The sequence below is a fragment of the Delphinus delphis genome, chromosome X (assembly GCF_949987515.2).
Source record: "Delphinus delphis chromosome X, mDelDel1.2, whole genome shotgun sequence".
Classification (NCBI taxonomy): domain Eukaryota; kingdom Metazoa; phylum Chordata; class Mammalia; order Artiodactyla; family Delphinidae; genus Delphinus; species Delphinus delphis.
The window spans coordinates 4,073,408-4,094,743 of record NC_082704.1 but is presented as its reverse complement, the minus strand read 5'-3'; the positions used below and the strand labels follow the sequence as shown (position 1 = coordinate 4,094,743).

General features: G+C 42.9%; 1 protein-coding gene across 2 annotated transcripts in view; it reads right to left on the bottom strand.

The window, feature by feature from the left end:
* Positions 1-21,336, bottom strand: part of TMEM185A (transmembrane protein 185A) — a 31,214-nt gene that overhangs the window by 8,729 nt on the left and 1,149 nt on the right. For both annotated transcript variants that reach the window (XM_060002703.1, XM_060002704.1), the window contains exons 2-3: positions 5,766-5,942; positions 3,395-3,602 (exon numbers count right to left, since the gene is read on the bottom strand). In XM_060002703.1, coding sequence (XP_059858686.1) covers positions 3,395-3,602; positions 5,766-5,942 — 385 coding nt within the window. The remainder of the gene's footprint in view (positions 1-3,394; positions 3,603-5,765; positions 5,943-21,336) is intronic.

The following is a 21,336-nucleotide window of genomic DNA, read 5'->3' as shown; positions in this document are numbered from 1 at the left end:
AATTGAAAGAAAAATATTCTGTGTGTCCCATTCTTAACTAACTACAAGTAATTCCTGGTGGGGCGTGTGTGCCTGCTGGCACTGCCACCCTCATCACCCGCTCTCCGTATGCATGTTTGCACAGCACCGCCTTCTCATCCCAGCAACTGCCAACAACTTAGACTCTTCCATGACGCTATCGAAATGAACGTAGTGTGACCTCATAGTGAAGCCCTAAACTACACGGAGCTAGTAGTCCGTAGGGTGTCCCTACAGATGTCAGGGGTCACTGCTTTTCCCTCGGAAATGTCTGGTATCCCATGGTGCCCCTGGGAGCTCATTATGGTGCCCTGGGAAGCTCAGCAACGCCTTGAGGACTGAGGACTGGCCCTTACTCAGCCCAATCCCTCTATGCAGACCCCCTCCTCCCCGGCTCCCTCCTTTGTACTTCATGCTCCAGGCATTTTTTTTCTTTTTACTGTGGAAAAATACACGTAATGTAAAACTTACCCTCTTTGTCCTGACCGCCTTTCAGGGTACAGTTTAATGGTGTCAAGTACGTTCATTCATATCACCACCGTATGACTGTGGCTGTGACACCATCACCATGTTCCACCTCTAGGACTCTCTGCACCTTACAAAACTGTGCTCCAGTCATATCTGAGTCACTGGTCCACTCAACATGACAGACTTTCTTCTGCATCTACGGCTTCTTATGTGTTATTTCCTCTGCCTGAAAAATACCATCCCCTTCCTACCTGCACAGGGCACCCTGGCTCACCCGGACTCCTCCTTCAGGGCTCTGGGGGAACCTAGCCCCAGTCACCCCCTAGCCAACGTAGGTACTCCTCCTGGGACACAAGAACCAGGAGGGAGCTCAACTCTTGGCATGTGCTTTCTTCTCATAGGTAGATTGCCAAGAGTGTGGCCACACTGCATTAGGAAAATACGGTTTCGTGCCCAGTATAGTCCTAGCCCTTGTACATGCTTTTACTTTCTAAGAAACAAAGTTCCAAATTTTCAGTTTTCTTAAACCTCCTCCTCAGCCCTCATCCAACAGTATTTATAGAACTTTCTGAGCGCTTTTCAACCTGGGTAATGCTGCTCACCTGCGGAAGAGCTAGGACATGTGCAGGGGCCCTAATGGCTGTCACAATGACTTGAGGGAGCACCTCCGCTAGTGTTTAGTGGGCAGAGGTCAGGGATAAGTGTCCTGAAATGCAGGGCACAGTCCTGTTCAACAAAACATTTCCTATCCAAAACGCCAAGAGCATACCCAGCCCCACTGAGAAACACGGCCCCAAACAGGTAAAATCGAGACGCTTTGATCTCAGTGATTTTGCTTAATGTAAGCTTTTATAAATGATTTTTAAAGCTTGGTTTTACTTCATTTTGCTCAGATAACAGAGAAAAATGCAAAGCAACAGAGGCACAAAGTAGACAGGTAAGTGTGACTGGGTGGAAATGGTGCCTCGAACTAATACAGGGAATAGAGATTCAGGGGAAGTTGGATGAGTCTGGAGCTCGTGTAGAAATCGGAGTTTACAAATGCGAATTTAGGAAGTGAGAGCACGTACGGCAGTGGAGGCAGGAAGTGTGAACAAGATCATTCAGAGGAAGTGCACGCAGTGAGGACAGAAAACGCCCAGGACTAGAATCCTATGCAACAGCAACGTGCAAGGAGCGGACGGAGGAAGAATACTTCAGAGAAGGAGCTGAACGCAGGCAGAGGTGGCCAGACTGGTCGAGGGACCAGGGGTGTCAGGAGCTACAGCGCGGCCAGCGGCCAGACAAGATGGGGGCTCAAGAGGCCCCCGGATGAGGCCACAGGCCACGGGGAGCACGTGCCGGAGCAGGGAATGCGGGGTCCCTGCCGCACTGCTTCCCAGAGCCTTTCTGTGAGGAAGGAAGACGCACGAGAGGCAAACGGAGGCCTGAGGGGGTATTGCTGCTGTTTTCTGTTTTCCCTTTCAGATGAGAGAGCGAGGTCGCTGGAGAGTGGACCAGTTCAAGAGCAAATTCTTGGAGGACCTGGCGGGGCAGAGGGTCTGAAGCGGGAGGGCAAGCGCAGGGAGGCTGAGAGCAGGCCCCCAGGGCTCCCCTCCCTCCATGGCCGCCCGGACCAGGGCTGAGGGGTCGCTCTCCCCGTGCCAGGCACAGCTGCTCCTGTCACTCGGGGCCCTGTTCCCAGTGGTGCCCCGGGGCCTGGCTCCATCACTCTCCCACTGTGGGTACCTCCCTCGCCAGGTTCAAGTACCCTGAGCTGCCACCCACCAGCTCCCACTCTCCCTTCTGACCAACTGCGGTCTTCTTTCTCTGCTCTCGACCCGCGCAGCTCAACACGGCATCCACAGTGTCCAGTTTCCCCCCTCGAGCCATTCTGGACCCGGCTGCGGGCCCTCAGCTTCTGGGCAGTTCGGCGCATGGGCTTTGGAGTCAGGCTGCCTGCAATGGAATCCTGGCCCTGCCCCTGGATAAGCGGCCAGGAACAAATTCCCTACCCTTTCTGGAAACCAGGGGTGGCAAGTGCAGCCACGTCACGGGGTTGCTGCAGATCTTCAACGAGATCCTACTGCATGGAAGCGTCCAGCCCCAGGCCTGGTACACAGCAAGTGGTCAATAAATATTATCTGCTATTATTTTCATTACTACTATTAGCATTGCTAGTATTGCTTTTTCATTCGTGTGTGTATCCCTTACATTTAGGCCAAGAGGGCTTGGCGTATAGTAAATACTCGATAAATGCTTACTAAATGAACATATAGGCCCATCAGGATAAGCTAGCCAGGGAGCAGACAAAGTGCTGGTCATGGGGTCTGAGGTGCTGTGCTGGTTAGTTTTACACGTCAGCTTGGCTGGGCTGTAGTACCCGGTCGTTTAACCAAACTATAATCTAGGTATTGCTGTAAGGGTACTGACTTTAAGAAAAGGAGATTTCCCTCCATGATGTGGGTAGGTCTCATCCAATCAGTTAAAAGGCCTGAAGAGCAAAAACTGAGGTTTCCTGGAGAGGGAGATATCCTGCTGAGTCTCCAGCCCGCCAGCCTGCGCCATCAATTTCAGACTTGCCAGCTCCTTCAAATAAACCTCCCCATGTGTATATCTAGCCGCACATCTACGTCTATATCTACATCTACATCTATCCTACTGGTTCTGTTTCTCTGGAGAAGCTGGCTGATCCAGGTGGGCAGGGAAAGACGTGAAGCTGGAAGAAGCCTGATGGCCTCAGTGAAAAACCAGCGTTCTAAGTCAAGAAAGAGAAACATGATTATTTCCATCATCTTTCGTTTCCTTACGTACCATGATCTAGCGTTAGTGATCAACCTCTTCCTAACCAAGGACAAGAGGTCTCCATTACAATAACTGACCAAACGATTTTGCATTTTAAAACCTGCTTAAATATACGAAAGCTCACCTCCAGTGACCTGTCATGTCGAAAGCCCCAAACACAGGCTGCCACAGACACTGGGGAAACGAAGAAGAGCGGCATGAAGACCAGGAGCCAGAAGTGGCTGCCTCGCTCGATCCTGTCGCAGACCAGCACTTCAAACATCAGCAGCAGCAAGTGGATGCCCACCGCGATCAGCATCGCCTTGAACTCCACACACGTTTCCCCTTCTGCTCTGGAAAGGGACAGAAGGCGAAGAAAAACACCCTCAGCTCGGAGTCTCCGTAACAAGCAGGCAGCTCAGGGCAAATGCCAGCTTACGTGGGTACTAAGGACCGTATTTGTAAATTTAACAAAAGGCTCAGGAAAATCAGGTAGAAAGCTAAATCAACATTCCTCCTTAACAGGCAATCTTTCAAACATCAAAGAACTACTACAGGACGAGAAATGAACATTTACAACCAAACCAGACTTAGACTTTGAACGGAATAAAGATATTCTCAGAAGCAAGAGCCACAGTTATTACTTCCTGACAGTGCACATAAACACTCTGGTTCATAACTTTAAGTTCAACTACTTCCAAGATTATTTAAGCTGATTGCTTCTACTGCTAAAATCTGAAATATCCCTTAAATCTCACGATCCCTGTCTCTCAATGAATTAAAAACCATGTAAATCACATTTCATGCAATACTATCAAAATAGCTCTAGTTTTATGAATAAGTGTGTGCTATTTCAAGAAAATACAGCAACTGTTGTTAGGTGCTATTTTAAAATGCAAATAAAATTGTGAATGCCTTTTTATTTTCCTTTCTATTCCATTAGGATGAATTGACACCTGCAGATGATAAAGAAGAGCCATTAAAACTGTTCTTTAAATCAGTTAAAGCTGCTTAAGGATCATGCTTGGACTTAATAGGTTAACAATTAAAAAAATAATAAGGCCACTAATCAGGAAAATGCTTAACAATGCATTTGCAAGGCTGACTGTGCTTCATTCAAAATATAGATGAACATTTGTGATGTGTCATGTTGGTGATAAATGCTTGTAAATTTAGGACACAGAGAAAATGAGGTCAGTGGTTATTTCTATAGGACCCAACAATGTTCCATTGGACAGTACTGACACTAGAATGACCATGTCTGTACATTCAGGACATTCAACTACGCACATACAATTCCTTTTCTTAAGGGAATCTTGAAAGGAATCTTAAATGTAACCAACAGAGAAAAGTTCAGATAGCTTCTAAATAACTAGTGGAACTTAAAATGTTTAGCTATGTAACTTTTCATTCTTTGAGTAGCAAACATTAGATATCTGAAAATACCTCATAAAAAATAAAAGATTTATGGCCACACAGGTAATCTTAAAAAAGAAAAACCTAAGAACTTAAAAAATCTAAGCTACACATGAATGTCCCCCATCTGCCAGGGCTCTTTGTGTAGCTATTTTCAAGTTCTTAGATACGTATGTGGTAACATATTTTACTCGATCTAAATCTCATTTTTAAAGTTCATAACAAAGATTTAAACAAGTTGAGATGGTCCCCACTTCTACACTTTTCTCACATGAGCAGCTGCACTGTCCCCCTCTTCTCTCCCCACCTGCCTACCCGGCATTTCTTCACTCCTCATCTTCCTGGTGATGGTTTAGAACAGCCCCTCACTCTCAAGTCCCCCTTTTTCCTTTCCAAAGTTCCAAACTTTGTGAGGGAGAGCAGAGAGACTCTTGTGGGCCCCAGCAGCACCAGGCTGCACACTGGAGTGAGCTCACGACAGGAACTTGGACCAGAACACCGTCCAAGAAGAAAGGCGTGAGGGGAGGTGGGGGTGAAGGTAAAGGGTACGCCTCTGCCCGGCCCCCAAGGCTCTGCTCTCCTTCACGGCATCTGGGTCTCACCTTTTCCTGTCTCAGGACCTAACTGTTTCCTGGCCAAGCTGCCTCCTCCACACTAACAGTCCTAAAACCCCAGGACTAGGAGATTGGGACAAGGGGAGACCCAGTTCCAGGACTGAGTGGAGAAGGATATATCCCTGATGGCCAAAGCTAGACCTGTGGTTTGTAGAACTGCTCCTACAAACATGATGGTTTTATACGTCCTTGTCTAGCATGGTATAACAGTTCTATACTTTGGATGCATGTTAGATTACTTAAGCTTTTGTAGGCTGGCTAGGAACTTAAGCACCTAAAATAACAGTGCATTTGTTAAAAAGTGGATAGCAAACACTTAATTTTTAAAAACTTAAAACAGAACTCAGCTTGCCTATATTATAGTTCTTAGAAAACTTCAGAGAGGTAGAAAAGAAAATAGTCCTGACTTTTGATAAAGTGAAAAACAAGATACTGCCCCCCCTCGGCTCAGAGTAGAGACCAAAAGGTTTTATAAAGCAGTATTACCGATATTGGGGATTTCGTGCCCAGACTCCAGTTCCAACCGAGGCTCCAACAATGACCATTAACTTCCACAGCCATATTGGAGCAAAGACAGCCCAGTAACTCCACTGAATGATGCCATCCAGACGAAGGGCCAGCAACACAGAGAACAGCAGCAGACAGGCATAGATGAGGAATTTACTGGGAGAAAAGCAAAATGATTAAAGAGGATTCACGCTTACAAATATGTGATATTAAAATGAGGAGTAATGACAACATTGCCTTCTAGCACATGAAGAGAGCCACTAATTCAATAATCATACATCAAAAATTCTATGTAGAAGACATACTGTTGTTAGAGGACAAGACAAATATAAAGAAGACTAAAATAAGTTTCCTGCTTCCCAGGGCTTCCTGGTAGGAGGGAGTCCACACAGAAACATATACTTACAGCACAGCATGGCCTGTGCCATAATGGTTCTATGGGTGGAGTGTGACGGCAGCCCAGAAGAAGAAATACGGATTCTGTCTGGGGGGACTGGGAAGCAGAGAGGTGATGACCCTGGAGCTGGTTCTGGAGGATACATGGAAAGCTGCCAGGCAGGAAAGGATAGGAGCTGAGGAAGCACTCCAAGCAGAAGGAACTAGCCATCAAGACATGGAGACTGAAAACAGTGGACAGGTTCAGGATATGGTCAAGTTCTGTCACTGACTAATTATTTGATTCTATTTTTAAACAGGTAGCCATCTGCCATATTCATATACAGTAATATTTTAGTATATGTATTATCCTTTTTGTGACTGGATTATACATATAAACATACACTTATATTTCACATAAAAGGGACTTCATGAAGAGGATGTTTTTAAAATATTAATTAGAAATTACATAGTTGAGGACTTCTACTTCCAGCTTTGATACAGTAAGAGGGATGGAGTTTTCCTTCCCACCTTAAACAAGAAACTGGACAAAATATATGAAACAACAGTTTTCAGACAGTGAACAACAGGCAGTGAAGGACCATGATGGCAGAAAGAAAGAAAACAAAGGAGATAAACTCTATCAATGCCCCAGCTTACTGCCTGGAGGCAATTTCCAGACTGCAGTAAGAAGGCAGTTAAAACCCAACCCCATTGACAATTACATGAAATATAAATGGTCTAATTACCAATTAAAAGACAAAGATTGTCAGGCTGGATTTAAAACAGCAAGAGAACTATATGCTATCCATAAGAAACCTACTTTATCTATCTACAAAGTGACAGATAATAAGGACAGAAAAAGTTATACCAGGCAAACACTAACCAGAAGAAAGAGTGACTTTACTAATATCTGTTTTAGTCTTCTATTGCTGCTATAACAAATTACCACAAACTTAGCAGCTTAAAAGAACACAAATTTATTATCTCACAGCTGTGTGTGTCAGAAGTCCAGACAGGCTTAGTTGGTTTCTCTGCTCAGAGTCTCATAAATTAAATCAAGATGTCAGTTGACTGGGCTCTTCTCGGGTGACTCTGGGAAGAATCTGTTTCCAAGTTCATTCAGGTTGTTGGCAATCCTGTTTCTTGTGGTTGTAGGGCTAAGATCTTAGTTTCTTTGCTGGCTGGAGGCTGCCCTTAGGTCCTAGGGTTCTCTCTCTGAGAAGAACATAGGCCTCTACATTCAAAGCCAGCAGCAGCATATCGAATCTTTCTCATGCTTCTGACTTCTTTTGCCATATGGCTCCTGCTTCCAGAGAAAGTGCTATGCTTTTAAGACCTTATGTGATTAGATTGGGTCCACCTGGATAATCCAGGATACTCTTCCTATCTTAAAGTCCACAACTGTGGTAGGCAGAATTCTAAATATGTTCCCCAAGATTCCTGTCCTCAGTTATTCAGTCAAGCACTAATCTACGTACTACCATGAAAGGACTCTGCAGATGGAATTAAGGGTACTAATCAGCCAACTTTAAAATATGGAGATTATCCCAGATTATCCAGTTGTGTCCAATGTAATCACATGAGCCCTTAAAAGCAGAAGAGGAAGGCATACAAGTAAGTCAGAGAGATGTGGCAGAAGAGGAGAGATAAGGCAGAAGGGGAAGTCAGTGAGATTCCAAAAGTGAGAAGGACTCCACCTGCCTTTGCTGGCTTTGAAGATGGAGGATGGGAGTCATGAGCCAAGGAATGCAAGCCGACTCTAGAAGGTGAGAATAACTCCTAGCTGACAGCCAGCAAGGAAATGGGGTCGTTAGCCCTACAACCACGAGGAACTAAATTCTGACAACAACCCAAATGAGTTTGGAAGCAGATTAATCTCCAGAGCCTCAAGAAAGGTACAGAGCCCTGCTGACACCTTGATTCCAGCCTTGTGAGACTCTAAGCAGAAGATCCAACTGAGCCATGCTGTACCTGTACTTCTGACCTACAGAACTATGAGATAATAAGTTTGTGTAGTTTTAAGACACTAAATCTGTGGTAATTTGTCACAGATGCAATAAAAACTAATACTGTAACCTTAAAGACATCTGCAAAATCCCCTTTACCGTGTAACATAACATATTCATAGGTTCCAGGGCTTAATGGCCTGGATGTCTCTGGGGGAATCATTCTGCCTACCACAATATAAGGTTCATATATATATATATATATATATATATATATATATATATATATATACACATACATATATATTTTTTTTTTTTGGTACGCAGGCCTCTCACTGTTGTGGCCTCTCCCGTTGCGGAGCACAGGCTCCGGACGCGCAGGATCAGCGGCCATGGCCCACAGGCCCAGCCGCTCCGCGACACACAGGATCCTCCCAGACCAGGGCACGAACCCGCGCCCCCTGCATCGGCAGGCGGACTCCCAACCACTGTGCCACCAGGGAAGCCCTAAGATATATTTTTGAACAAGGAATATTACCAGGGACAAACAGGAGCATACATAATGATAAAGAGGTGATTTGTGTTGGAGGAGGATCTAGCAACTGTAAATATTTATGTACCTAATAGCAAAGCTTCAAAATACACGTAGAAAACATTAATAATTAAAACATTAAGGAGAAACAGAAAAATCCACAACTATTACTGGAAATTAACACTTCTCTCTCAGTAACTGATAGAACACATAGAGAATTACTAAGGATATACAAGTTTGTAATAACACTATCAACCAACATGACCTAATTGATATTGATAAAGCATTCCTCCCAACAACAGCCGAATACAAATTCAAGTGCAAATTTGGGTGCACATGGAACATTCACAAAGACAGACTGAATTCTGGGCCATAAAACAATCCTCAACAAATGTAAAAGGACTGAAATCATACAAAGTAAATCTCTAAGCACAATGAGATTAAACTAAAAGTCAATAACTTAAAGATATTTGAAAAATTCTCAAAATACTTACAAATTAAACAATACTCTTCTAAATAATCCATAGGTAAAAGAAAAAAAAAACACAAGGAAAATTTTTAAAATTCTGGACTAAATGAAAGTGAAAACACAACATACCAAAATATGTGAGATACAGCTAAAGCAATACTTAAGGGGAATTTACAGCATCAAACGCTAAGTAGAAAAGTTCTCAAGTCAACGATCTATGATTCACCTTAAAAAACTAGGAAGAGAAGGAAATTTTAAAAAAATGAATGGAAGTAAATAATAAATATACACACAAATATCAATGAACTAAGTAAGAAACATGTTAGAGAAAAATCAATGAAACTAGGGACTTCCCTGGCAGTCCAGTGATTAAAACGTCACCTTCCATTGCAGGGGGTGCAGGTTCGATCCCTGGTCGGGGAGCTAAGATCCCATATGCCTTGCAGCCAAAAAGCCAAAACATAAAACAGAAACAATATTGTAACAAATTCAATAAAGACTGTAAAAATGGTCCACATAAGAAAAAAGAAATCAATGAAACTAAAAGCTGGTTCTCTGAAAAGATCAAGAAAATTGGTAAACCTATACCTAGAGTTATCAGAAAAGAAACAGTAGACACAAATTACCAATACAAAGAATGAAAGCGGGGACATCACTACAAATCCTACAAACATTACAGGGATTAGAAGTGGATATTATGAACAATTTTATGCACATACATTTCTTGAAATAAAGATATTATTAAAGTTCACACAAGAAGAAATATTTATATTCCTATATCTATTTAAAAAACTGAAATTGCAGTTGGACTCCTTCTCACAAAGAAAATGTCAGGGCCAGACAAAATCTACCAAACACATAAGGAAGAAATAGTACCAATTTTTCACAAACTCTTGCAGAAAAAGATGAGAGGGGAACATTTCCCAGTATTTTATGAAGCCAGCATTACCCTGATACCCAAACCTGACCAAGAAAGAAAACTACATACCAGTATCCTTCATGAAGACAGATGCAAAACCCCTAAAAAACAGGATATTGAATCCAGCAATATATAAAAAGGATATTACATTATGATTAAGTGTGCTTTAGCCAGGACTGCAAGTTTCACTTAACATTGGAAATCAGTTAATGTAACTCACTGTATTAATAGAATGAAAAAGAGAAGCCATATGATTATTCAATAGTTCCAGAAAAAACATTTGACATAATTCACTACTCACTCAAGATAAAAGCTCTAAACTAATTAGGGCTAGAAGGGTATCTAGAAAAAAACCTAGTTAAAAATGCTTAATGGTTAAAGACTAAATACCTTCCCCCTAAGACTGGAAACCAGGCAAGTATGTCCACTTTAATACATCTATTCAACACTGTACTGGAGGTTCTAGCCACAAATATAATACAAGAAAAAGAAATAAAGGGGATAAAGATTCAAAAGGAAGGAGTAAATCTGATATTTGCAGACAACATGATGTCTATGTAGAAAATCTTAAGTACTCTACCAAAGAAGCTACTAAATCTAATAAGTGAATTTAGCAAAAGTTGCAGGATACAAGGTAAATATACAAAAAAATGTACTGCATTTCTATATGCTAGCAATGAGAAAATGGACACTTTTTTAAAAAAAACAACTATCATTTACTGCAACTTTCCTATAAACCTAATAATATTTAAAATTAAAAGTTTATGAAAAACTACCATTGACAACAGTATCAAAATATGAAATACTTAGAGATAAATTTAACAAAATATGTGCAAGACATACTCTGAAACCTAACACTACCAAAAAATTAAAGATCTAAATAAATGGAGAGATACACCATTTTTATAGATTAAAAAAATCAATATTGTTAAAATTTACATCCTCTATTAGTTTCCTATGGTTGCTATAACAAATTACTATGAACTTGATGGTTTAAAACAATACACATTTATTCTCTTATAGTTCTGGAGGCTAAAGGTCCACAATGGGGTTCACTACATTAAAACTAAGGTGTCAGCAGAGCCATGTCTCCAGAGACTAGGAGAGAATCCATTCCTTGCCTTTTCAAGTTTCTAGAGCTGCATTCCTTGCACTACCTTGGGCCCCTTCCTCCATCATCAAAATCAGAAGGGCAGCATCTTCAAATCTCTTTCTCTGCCTCAATCGCATTGCCTTCTCCTCCTAATAGTATCTCCTTCTGCCTCCCTCTTATATGGAAACCCATGAATGCATTTAGGGCCTGCCTGGATAATCCAGAATACTCTCCCCATCTCAAGATCTTTAACTTAATTACATCTTTTGCCATATAAGATAATATTCACCTTTTTGCCACAGAAGCTAATATACACAGGTTCCATGGATTAGGAAGTAGGTATCTTTGAGGGACATTATTTAGCCTACCATACTCATCAGATTATTCAAAAGATTCAATGCATGTAGTCCCATTTTTGCTTTTGTTTCTCCTGCCTGAGGAGACATATCCAAAAAAATATTGATGTCAAAGAGCATACTGCCTATGTCTTCTTCTAGGATTTTTATGGTTTCAGGTCTTACATTTAAGTCTTTAATCCATTTAAGTCTTTAATCATTTCTGTATATGGTATGAGAAAGTAGTCTAGTTTGATAACATCTTACACTGTCAGAATGGCTATTATTAAAAAAAAGACAACAGATAACAAGTGTTGGTGAGGATGTGAAGAAAAGGGAACCCCTGTGCACTGTTGGCAGGAACATAAATTGGTGCAACCACTATGGAAAATGGTATAGAGGTTTCTCAAAAAATGAAAAATAGAACTACCATGTGATCCAGCAATTCCACTCCTGGAGATTTATCTGAAGAAAACAAAAACACCAATTCAAAAAGATATATGTACCCCTATGTTCACTGCAGCCTTATTTACAGTAGCTAAGATATAGAGGCACCCTAAGTGCCCACTGATAGATGAATGTTTAAAAAAGATGTGGAGTGTGTGTGTGTGTGTGTGTGTGTAATGAAATATTACTCAGCCACAAAAAAGAATGAAATCTTGTCATTTGTGACAACATGGATGAACCTACATGGTATTATGCTAAGTGAAATAAGTCAGACAGAGAAGGACAAATACTGTATAAGTGCATTTATATGTGGACTCTAAAAAAGCAAATTAACAAACATAACAAAACAGAGTCATAGATACAGAAAATAAACAGGTGGTTGCCAGAGGGGAGGAGAGGAAAGGAGGAGAGAAATAAGTGAGGGAGATTAAGAAGTACAACTTCCAGCTACAAAATAAATGAGTCATGGGTATGAAATGTACAGTGTGGGGAATATAGTCAAAAATAATATAATATCTTTGAATAGTGACAGATGGTAACTAGACTTATTGTGGTGATCATTTAAGAATGTATAGAAATATAGAATCACTATGTTGTACACCAGGAACTAACATAATCTTGTAGGTCAATTATACCTCAAAAACAAACAAACCGATAGAAAAAGAGATTAGATTTGTGGTTACCAGAGGTCGGGGTTAGGGGAGGGGGAATTGGATGAAGTCAGTCAAAAGGTAGAAACTTCCTGTTATAAGATAAATAAGTATTAGACAGGTATTTTACAACATGATAAATGTAATTAACACTGCCATATGTTACACATGAAAGTTGTTAAGAGAGTACATCCTAAGAGTCCTCACCGCAATGAAAAATATATTTTTTCTTTTTCTTTTCTTTTGTATCTATATGAGATGATTAATGGTCACTAAACTTACTGTGGTAATAATTTCATGATGTATGTAAGTCAAATCGATATGCTGTATCTAAGCTTACACAGTGCTGTATGTCACCTATATTCCAATGAAACTGGAAGAAGAAAAACACAATAAAGCAAGGCGCAATAAAGTAAAGCGCAATAAAACGAGGTGTGCCTGTATGCATTTAAGCTTCCACCATGTCTTTTTATGGCTTGATAGCTCATTTCCTTTTAGTGTTAAACAAGATTCCACTGGAATAAATAATAAACCACAGTTTATTTATCCATTCACCCTTTGAGGGACATCTTGGTTGCTTCCAAGTTTTGGCAACTATGAATAAAGCTGCTATAAATATATATAAAAAAAAAGATTCAGTGCAATGCCAATGAAAATCCAAGCAGCCTCTTCTGCAGAAACTGACATACTCGCTCTAAAAATTATATGAAAATGCAAAAGACCTCAAATGGGCAGAACAATTGTGAGAAAGAACAAAGTTGGAGAAACTATACTTATACTGCATGTTTTCATGGCTTACTATAGAGCTACAGTAATCAAGACAATGTAGGATTAGCATCAGGAGAGACACAGAGAACAGAATAGAGTCCAAAAACATGCCTGTACATACATGGGAAAAGGTGCCAAGGCAATTCAATAGAGAAACAATTGGGCTTCTATAAATGGTGCTGAAACAACTGGACAGATGGGAAAAATGAACCTAGACTCTTAACCTCACAGCATATGACAATCGTTGCTAAGGAGGTAGAGCAAATGGAACCCTCATATATTGCTGGTAGGAATGCAGTGTAGCCACTTTAGAAAGCACTTTGGTAGTTTCTCATAAAGTTAAGTATACCCTTACTCTACAGCCCAGCAATCCCATACCTAGGTATTTACTTAAGAAAAAGGAAAACATATGTCCACACAAAGACTTGTGTTCAAATGTTCAAAGCAGCTTTATTTATAATAGCCACTGGAAACAACCCAAGTGTCCAAAAACTGCTGAATGGTTAAACCAACTGAGGTATGTCTATTCAAATGGAATACTAATCAGCAGGAAAAAGGAACAAACTAGGGATGCATGCAACAACATGGATAACCTCAAATGCACTATACTAAGTAAAATAACTCAGACTGAAAACACAACACACTGTGTGACTCCACTTATGTGACATTGTGGAAAAGGCAAAAGTATAGATACAGAAAACAGATCACCCGTGATTACCCGTGGCTGTGTTGGGGGAAAGGATGACTACAAAAGCACACGAGGGAAGATTTTGCAGTGACAGAACTTTTCTATATCTCTGTCTTTGGGTGGTGCTTACACAAGTGAATGGGTTTATCAAAACTCATAGGACTGTGCACTAAAAAACGGTAAAATTTACTGCATGTTAAACATACTTCAATAAACCTGGCCTATCTATTAATCTATCTAATGTAAATTGACAGAGCCACCTTGTGGAACAGTATGGAAGCTCTTTAAAAAACTAGAAATAGGGCTTCCCTGGTGGCGCAGTGGTTGAGAGGCCACCTGCTGATGCTGGGGACACGGGTTCTTGCCCCGGTCCGGGAAGATCCCACATGCTGCGGAGCGGCTGGGCCCGTGAGCCATGGCCGCTGAGCCTGCGCGTCCGGAGCCTGTGCTCCGCAACGGGAGGGGCCACAACAGTGAGAGGCCCGCGTACTGCAAAAAAAAAAAAAAGTCAAACCAATTAGAAGAAAGGAGATGACACAGGTTTATTGTGACTGAGTAAGGACAAGAGAAGCAGTTTACTAGGACAGTAATTTGATCAATTAGACTTCAAAACAAAAAGCATTAAAATGACTAATAAAGAACATCTAAATAATGAAAATCTAACAACATGACCATAGAATATGGAAATAATCTGACAATATTTCTTGTACAAATATACCAATATACATTGTGGGCTTCTACATGCTACTGTTAAATCATGACAGATAAAGCAGACAAAGTTCCTAAGGAAATTATGGAAATAAACGCTAGAGTAGATAAAAATAGCATGGTTCTATGAAAGCAAACAAAAGATACTTTCTTTACATGTGTACAGAATTTTTCCAGAGGGAAAAAAAGGATCATGCGGCATCAATACAAAATACACACAAATCTAACTTAAAACTTTAAAAACTGTTTGAGCGTGTGGGAAAGAAACAGTCTCTGCCCCGAAGATGCTCAAAGACTAAGAGGAGGAGAGGGGGATCAAGCAACTATATATCATGGCAAACTGGGACATGGAAGGTTCATTTCCCTGGGAGAGCTGGGAAAGGAGGTGGGGTCTGGGGATAGGGAATTCCAGAAAAAGGGAAGACGATTCTTTAAAGCATGAGACAGTATTTTGTACTCCAGGAGACTAGAACACGTGGAGTACGTTCTGTAAATCTTGGGGTGGGGAGTGCTGGGGAGACAGGAGAAAAGGCACCAGAGGAAACAAGGGAAAGGTAGAATGGGGGATTTGAATATCAAGGTAAAGTCCTTAGAATTTATTACTAGGCAATAGGGGGCCACTGAAGATTTTCTGAGCAAAAGAGTGACAGAAGGTAGAGAAGAGTGTGTAAGGTAGATTGTAGTTGGTAGAGACTGGAGGCAGAAATTCTACACAAGTCATAATAAACTGACAAAATAGACTGAAAATTGCCTAACCTGGGACTTCCCAGTGGTGCAGTGGTTAAGAACCCACCTGCCAATGCAGGGGACACGGGTTCGAGCCCTGGTCCGGGAAGATCCCACGTGCCACGGAGCAAATAAGCCTGTGCGCCGCAACTACTGAGCCTGCACTCTAGAGCCCGCGAGCCACGACTACTGAAGCCTGCGAGCCACAACTACTGAAGCCCGCGTGCTGCAACTAGTGAAGCCCACACACCTAGAGCCCATGCTCCGCAACGAGAAGCCACCACAATGAGAAGCCCTCGCACCGCAAAGGAGAGTAGCCCCCGCTCGCCACAACTAGAGAAAGCCCGCACACAGCAATGAAGACCCAGTGCAACCCAAAAAAATAAAGAAAATAAAATAAACCATGATAACTGTAGAGAAAAAAAAGTGATAAAAAGCTCCAAATATAAAAAAAAAATTTAAATAAAAATAAAAAAAGCCTAAACTACTATGAGTTACTTTTCAAGAAACATTCAGACCAGAATCCAAGTATAGAAACAGACTGCTGAATTCTCCACAAATCAGCAAATGGAGGTTCCAATGGATATTCTGGCATCAAACCACTGCTTCCTTAATTTCACTTTTCCAATTACACCTTAAAAGGGAATTTACCCCACTTTCATCTGAGTCTGTAATGCCAGTACAAGATCACTGAGTGGTGTCACGTGGGTCAAACTACAAAGCTAGTATCCTCTCTGAAATGTACACAGAGCTTTCTGCTGGAACCTCAAATTCCCTCTCTCCACCTTGGGGGGAAGGGAAAAAGGATTTAGGGAGGGAGGGAATATACCTAGTAAAGAGATGACACTGTGCGTATAAACGTTCTATTATCTTGTTTTCCGCAAGTCAAAAGAATGCAGCTGGACTCTTTTTAGACCCATCAGTTTTCTCCAGTGGAAGCCGCTGGCTTTAACTGGAGCAGGCACACATGCACGCACACATGGTCTGGGTGACCATCCCTGTGAGCGCCTCTCTGTCTACAACTTTAGAGAATAGCTCCAACTGACAAACTGCTAATTGCCACTCTCCCAACGTTTCAAAGGAACTGCACCTCTTACACTGAGCAGAACCTTATGAACAAAATTTAAAGTCATTGACTGACAAGAAAGTACAAAAGCCAAATAAAAACAAATCACTCTTGAGGAGGACTAGACAGAGCCCAGGCCTGTGGGAACTGTTTCCCAGCTGTGTGGTTGTGCGTGGGTCACTCTCTCCTCATCGGGTTGCTCCTATATCCACTCATGGAGATAAGGGGATATGAGAGCCCTGTGTAAATGATGGATTTTACCCATTTTAGCTGCTACTAGTATTACAAAAGAGAAAAGTTATGACAATCTCATTTAGCCATCATTTTTCTCACTATTAGGTCATAGGTGACAAACTACGAATTGTCAGTTATAAAGAGCCTGTCTCCAGAGTTGAAGGCTTTCATCTTGAATTCTAGTCTCCTCGCACAGGCATGGCCTATGATCAGGCAACGCAATTAGAAACCCCAAGCTCAATACTGGGAAGCTTCACTCCCGAAGTCCTAGGAAACTACCTAAAATCCCTCAGTCCACTGTCTCTCCCCTACAACAGAGTTCCCCCATGGCTCACGTCTATCTGTACTCAACATCCACTCACTCAGCACATTTCTCGAACACCTCACCATCCTGGCCTCCAAAGAACTCACAGCCAAGAAAAACATGCGTGTAATTAGCCAGTAATGGGAATGACATTTTTGAAACCAGAAACTCTGCATTCAAATGAGACGTGTAAGTAAGTAATGGGAATGATAGTTTTGAAACCAGAAATTCTGCATTCAAATGAGACATGTCTCCTTTAAACAGTCCCCCTGGGAGACAATGCACTAATTCCACTTCCTTGCTCAAACCATCTTTGGAGCTTTCCTCCTGGAATCGCCTTGAGAGCCTGCGGTCCGTTCATTTGAATACCCCCAGTGGTGCCAAATCTTCACTGAGAGTGGATTTTTGGAAACGGCCAAAAGTCAGTCAGAGCCAAGTTTAGTGGATAGGATGTGTGATCAAACTAGGCAGCACTATTTTGGTTAAAAAATGATATATGATTATAAAGCAATGAGACGGATTTTCTTACAGGATTTGCTTCCAAGGAAATTTCAAATGAGTAACAAGGGGTATGAGCAATGGAGTAGGTATATATTTACCTTTTCCCTAAGTAACTTCTTTGAAAGATAATACTCATTTAGATGCGTAAGCTCGAATACAAGGTTTGCTTTGCTTAATCACAACTCATAAACAGAAGGCTCCTTAGTATGTCGGACCTCCTATGCCATGGCTGGGGTGGGCAGATGCTACTAAATCAGAAGGGGGACATATGAATACCGGAAAGAGCACAGGTTTCAGAAGGAAACCAACTTGTTCGACTCCTGACTTGGCCCCTCACCGCCTGTGTGACTTCAGGGAATTCACAAGCTAAGACTCTGCAAAACAAGGCTGATATCGAACTCAGAGGGCTGTTGTGAAGGTTCAAGATAATGGGTGCAGAGCAGTGATACTGTGCCTGGCACGTGGTAGGTGTCCCAGAAGTCATAGCTATTATTAATAACCTCAGTATAATCAACAAGCTTTTCTTACTATAGGTAGTTTGAGGTGACAGAATGACAGATAAACAGACAGTTGGTGGTGAAGAGTTCATTAACAGTACCAACATACACTCACTATTGATGGGTCTGGAGCCTGCTTTAAAAAAAAAAACAGTAATGTGTCAAAAACATTCACAGTAATTGTTAACACTACGCGTAGTATTTCTAAGTCACGTGACAAGCGTTGCCCGCAATGCCCCTACCACACTGACCTTGCAGCACTGTCTTAACACACCAGGCCCTCCCATGACCCCGCGCCTCTGCATACTTTGTCCCTTCTAAGATGCCTTTCCTGCCCTCTTGTCTGACAAAAGCCTATAACTATATGCTTCAGAATCGAGCTGTGGAACCTTCCCTGTCCACGCTAGACAGAATTAGTGGCTCTGCCCCTTGTGTTCCCGCAGCATTTGGTTCTTTGGTTCTTGTGCCTGGAACGCCTTGTCCCGTGTTGAATTTTAATGTTTCCATTTCTGCTTCGTCCGCCGGGCTCGAGCGGGCAGGGACCACGTCCCATTCACTCCTGTACTTCGGGCACCCGGCACATCTCTGGCACACAGCAGGTACCAGGGAGATGTGTGATGAAGTAATGCTTTACATATACTTTACAAACGCCTCTTAAAGGTCAGGTAGCTGCCTGTTGTTAATTACCCGCAATCACATTCATGTTTCCAGACTTCAAATAAGAGACAAGATCACTCACACAGACTCCAGAATGGCTTTAGATGTTGCAGCATATGGAAGCTTCTAAATGCTACTGACCTCAGGACCCCATCCCCACACGACGGAATGCTCAGAGCAGCGCTCCTCAGCCTTTGTCCCCGTCCAGGACACCTGCGGGATGCACCACACTCCATCTGGAGCTCACTGCGGCTGACTCAGAAGTTCTAGCAGAGTTCTCACAGCCTTCGAGCACTGCCTGGCTACCAGGGCTGAAGGGCCTTCTCTGAGCCAGCAACTGCACAAGGCAGCAGAGACTCCCAAGGCTCCGTGGTGCGGACAGGGTGCCGGCTTAATGCCACCTACTCCCAGATCTCTAGCTCCCAGGAACACCTCACGATCCAAGTTTGTCAATTCCGTATACTTCTAGGAGTTTGCCTATTCAATAGGTAGGGCTCCCTAGCTGTTAGGAAGCCTTGGGCATTCAGGGAAGGACTTGGTGGGTCCGGGGTGTCTGTTTCAGCAAGCCTTAACCTATGTAACTAAAAAGAAGCTCATGATCAACCAGTTCTGAGCCAGATGGAAATAGGCATCTGAGTGTTGACAGCTGTGAATCATTCTCTGTCAGTGTAGTTTTCCAGAGCCTTGGCAATACAGCAGCGGATTCAGACTCCCAAGATCAAAAGGTTGGAAAGGAGATCTGGAGCCATGGCCCATGCCTTGGGGCCCACCAAACCGTGACAGTGACTATTCCTGAGACATACACAAGCCACAGAGTCAAGGCAGCCGTGGTCTGCTTAGTGTCGTGGTGTTCCCAGCTCGCCAATGGAATGGCTGCATCCTGAAGGAGGGAAGAAGGTGAGAGGAAAGAGAACCAGGCCGCAGACCACGAGGAAGGCAGTGACTCTGGAGAGTGAGTCGTTCGTTCATTCATTCATTCATCCATCCATCCCACAAATACTTTTTGAGCCAGGTACTACTCCAGATATGCAGGGTACCATAACACGCAGAGTCATGGCCCTGCCCCCATGGAGCTTAGAGTTTCATAGGGGAGACAGGCATTAGTCAAACAAGGGTACAGATGAGTGTAAGATGGAGGAACACAGCACACTACGCAGACTGTACAAACAGGGCGCAGTGCGCTGGGCGGGGAAGTCAGAAAAGCTGCCCTCGGCAAGCAACAAGTGAGCTGAGATCTCAAGGAGAAACAGAAGCTAACAAGGTAAGGAGGAGAGGAGAGAGAGGGAAACACTCCCGGCAAAGAGAACAGTATGTGCTAAGGTGCTGGGCTAGGAGGGAGGTGTTGAACTGGCTCTGAGTTCCAGGCGGGGAGTGAGGAAGCAGCATCAGGGTTTGAGGCCCTGGCACAAGGTTTCCTCCTGTCTCCAGCCCTCGGTTTGCTCTTCGAGCTGTCTGGAAGGTCCTCCTCAGCATGGAGCAAAAACTAAAGAACAATGTCGAAAACGAGGTGTGCCCACAAGACATGACACACCACCAGCTGAGAACTGGCACCTGCCGACATCAGCTGGCCACCGTCTCAGGAGTCCCCACTGTGAGGAAACACGGCTCTCTCCCACTGACTCAACACGGCATCAGGAAAATGAAAACGAAAATGGCATCCTATAAAAGATCTTCAAACTTTTCAGGGAGATGTGCATCTCAATCCCAATAGAATTAAAGGGTTGATAAGTACGTTGATGTTGACTATAAACCTGTTTAGATACCTGGTATTTAATTGTCATTTTCCTGTGCCAATTTCCGGGGGTGGGGCGGCGGGGGGGCAGAAAGAAGCTACTACAGGAAAAAACGGTTAAGGATGCTATCCGGGCAGCACTATTTTGTTTCAGCAAGTGCTCTTTGTGGCTTCTGAATGATCTGTCACCTTGCAAAGTTGTCCTGGAACTTTCTACTTGTAAAGCGCTTTGCAATCAATCATTAATTTGGCCTCTCTATCCTGCTGAGAGATTATACTCATTCTGCCTATAAAACAGACAGATAAGTGAGTGGCCCAAGGACACAAAACAATTCAGCTTTTACTTATCTTTCTTATCACCATCGTCAAACAATGTAGATACACAAGGCCTATCCAACTCCGGCACCAGCCCTGCTACCCTGGAGACCAATCCTAACCCCTAGGAACAGCAGAGGAAGGCGCTGCAGTCAGTTCTCAGTTACCTGCTCTCAACAAGCTCCTCTATGCAGAGCGCCTTCAAGGCCAACAGTGATAATGACTGCACTGCGATGGGGACACTGGCCCTCCAGACTAAACAGAACATGAACTCGGTAGTGCTCAAAGAGCAATAAGAGCACCCAGTAAGTCACAATGGCTCGAACCTTAAAATGTCAGCGTCCCTAAGGAGGCTGCACTCCCAACACACACACACACACACACACACACACACTCATCCTCTCTCTCTCCCAAGACACGCCCCACAAGCAGCCTGGAAGGTGGTCTCCACTGGGCTCCCACAGCACAACACTGCACTGTGCTGTCAATCATCTATTGGCCTGCCCTTCTCCACCCTCACGCTGGGCCCTCTCAGCAGCTGAAGCAGACGGCATGGGACCTGGCATAGGAAAGGTTTATTGAGTG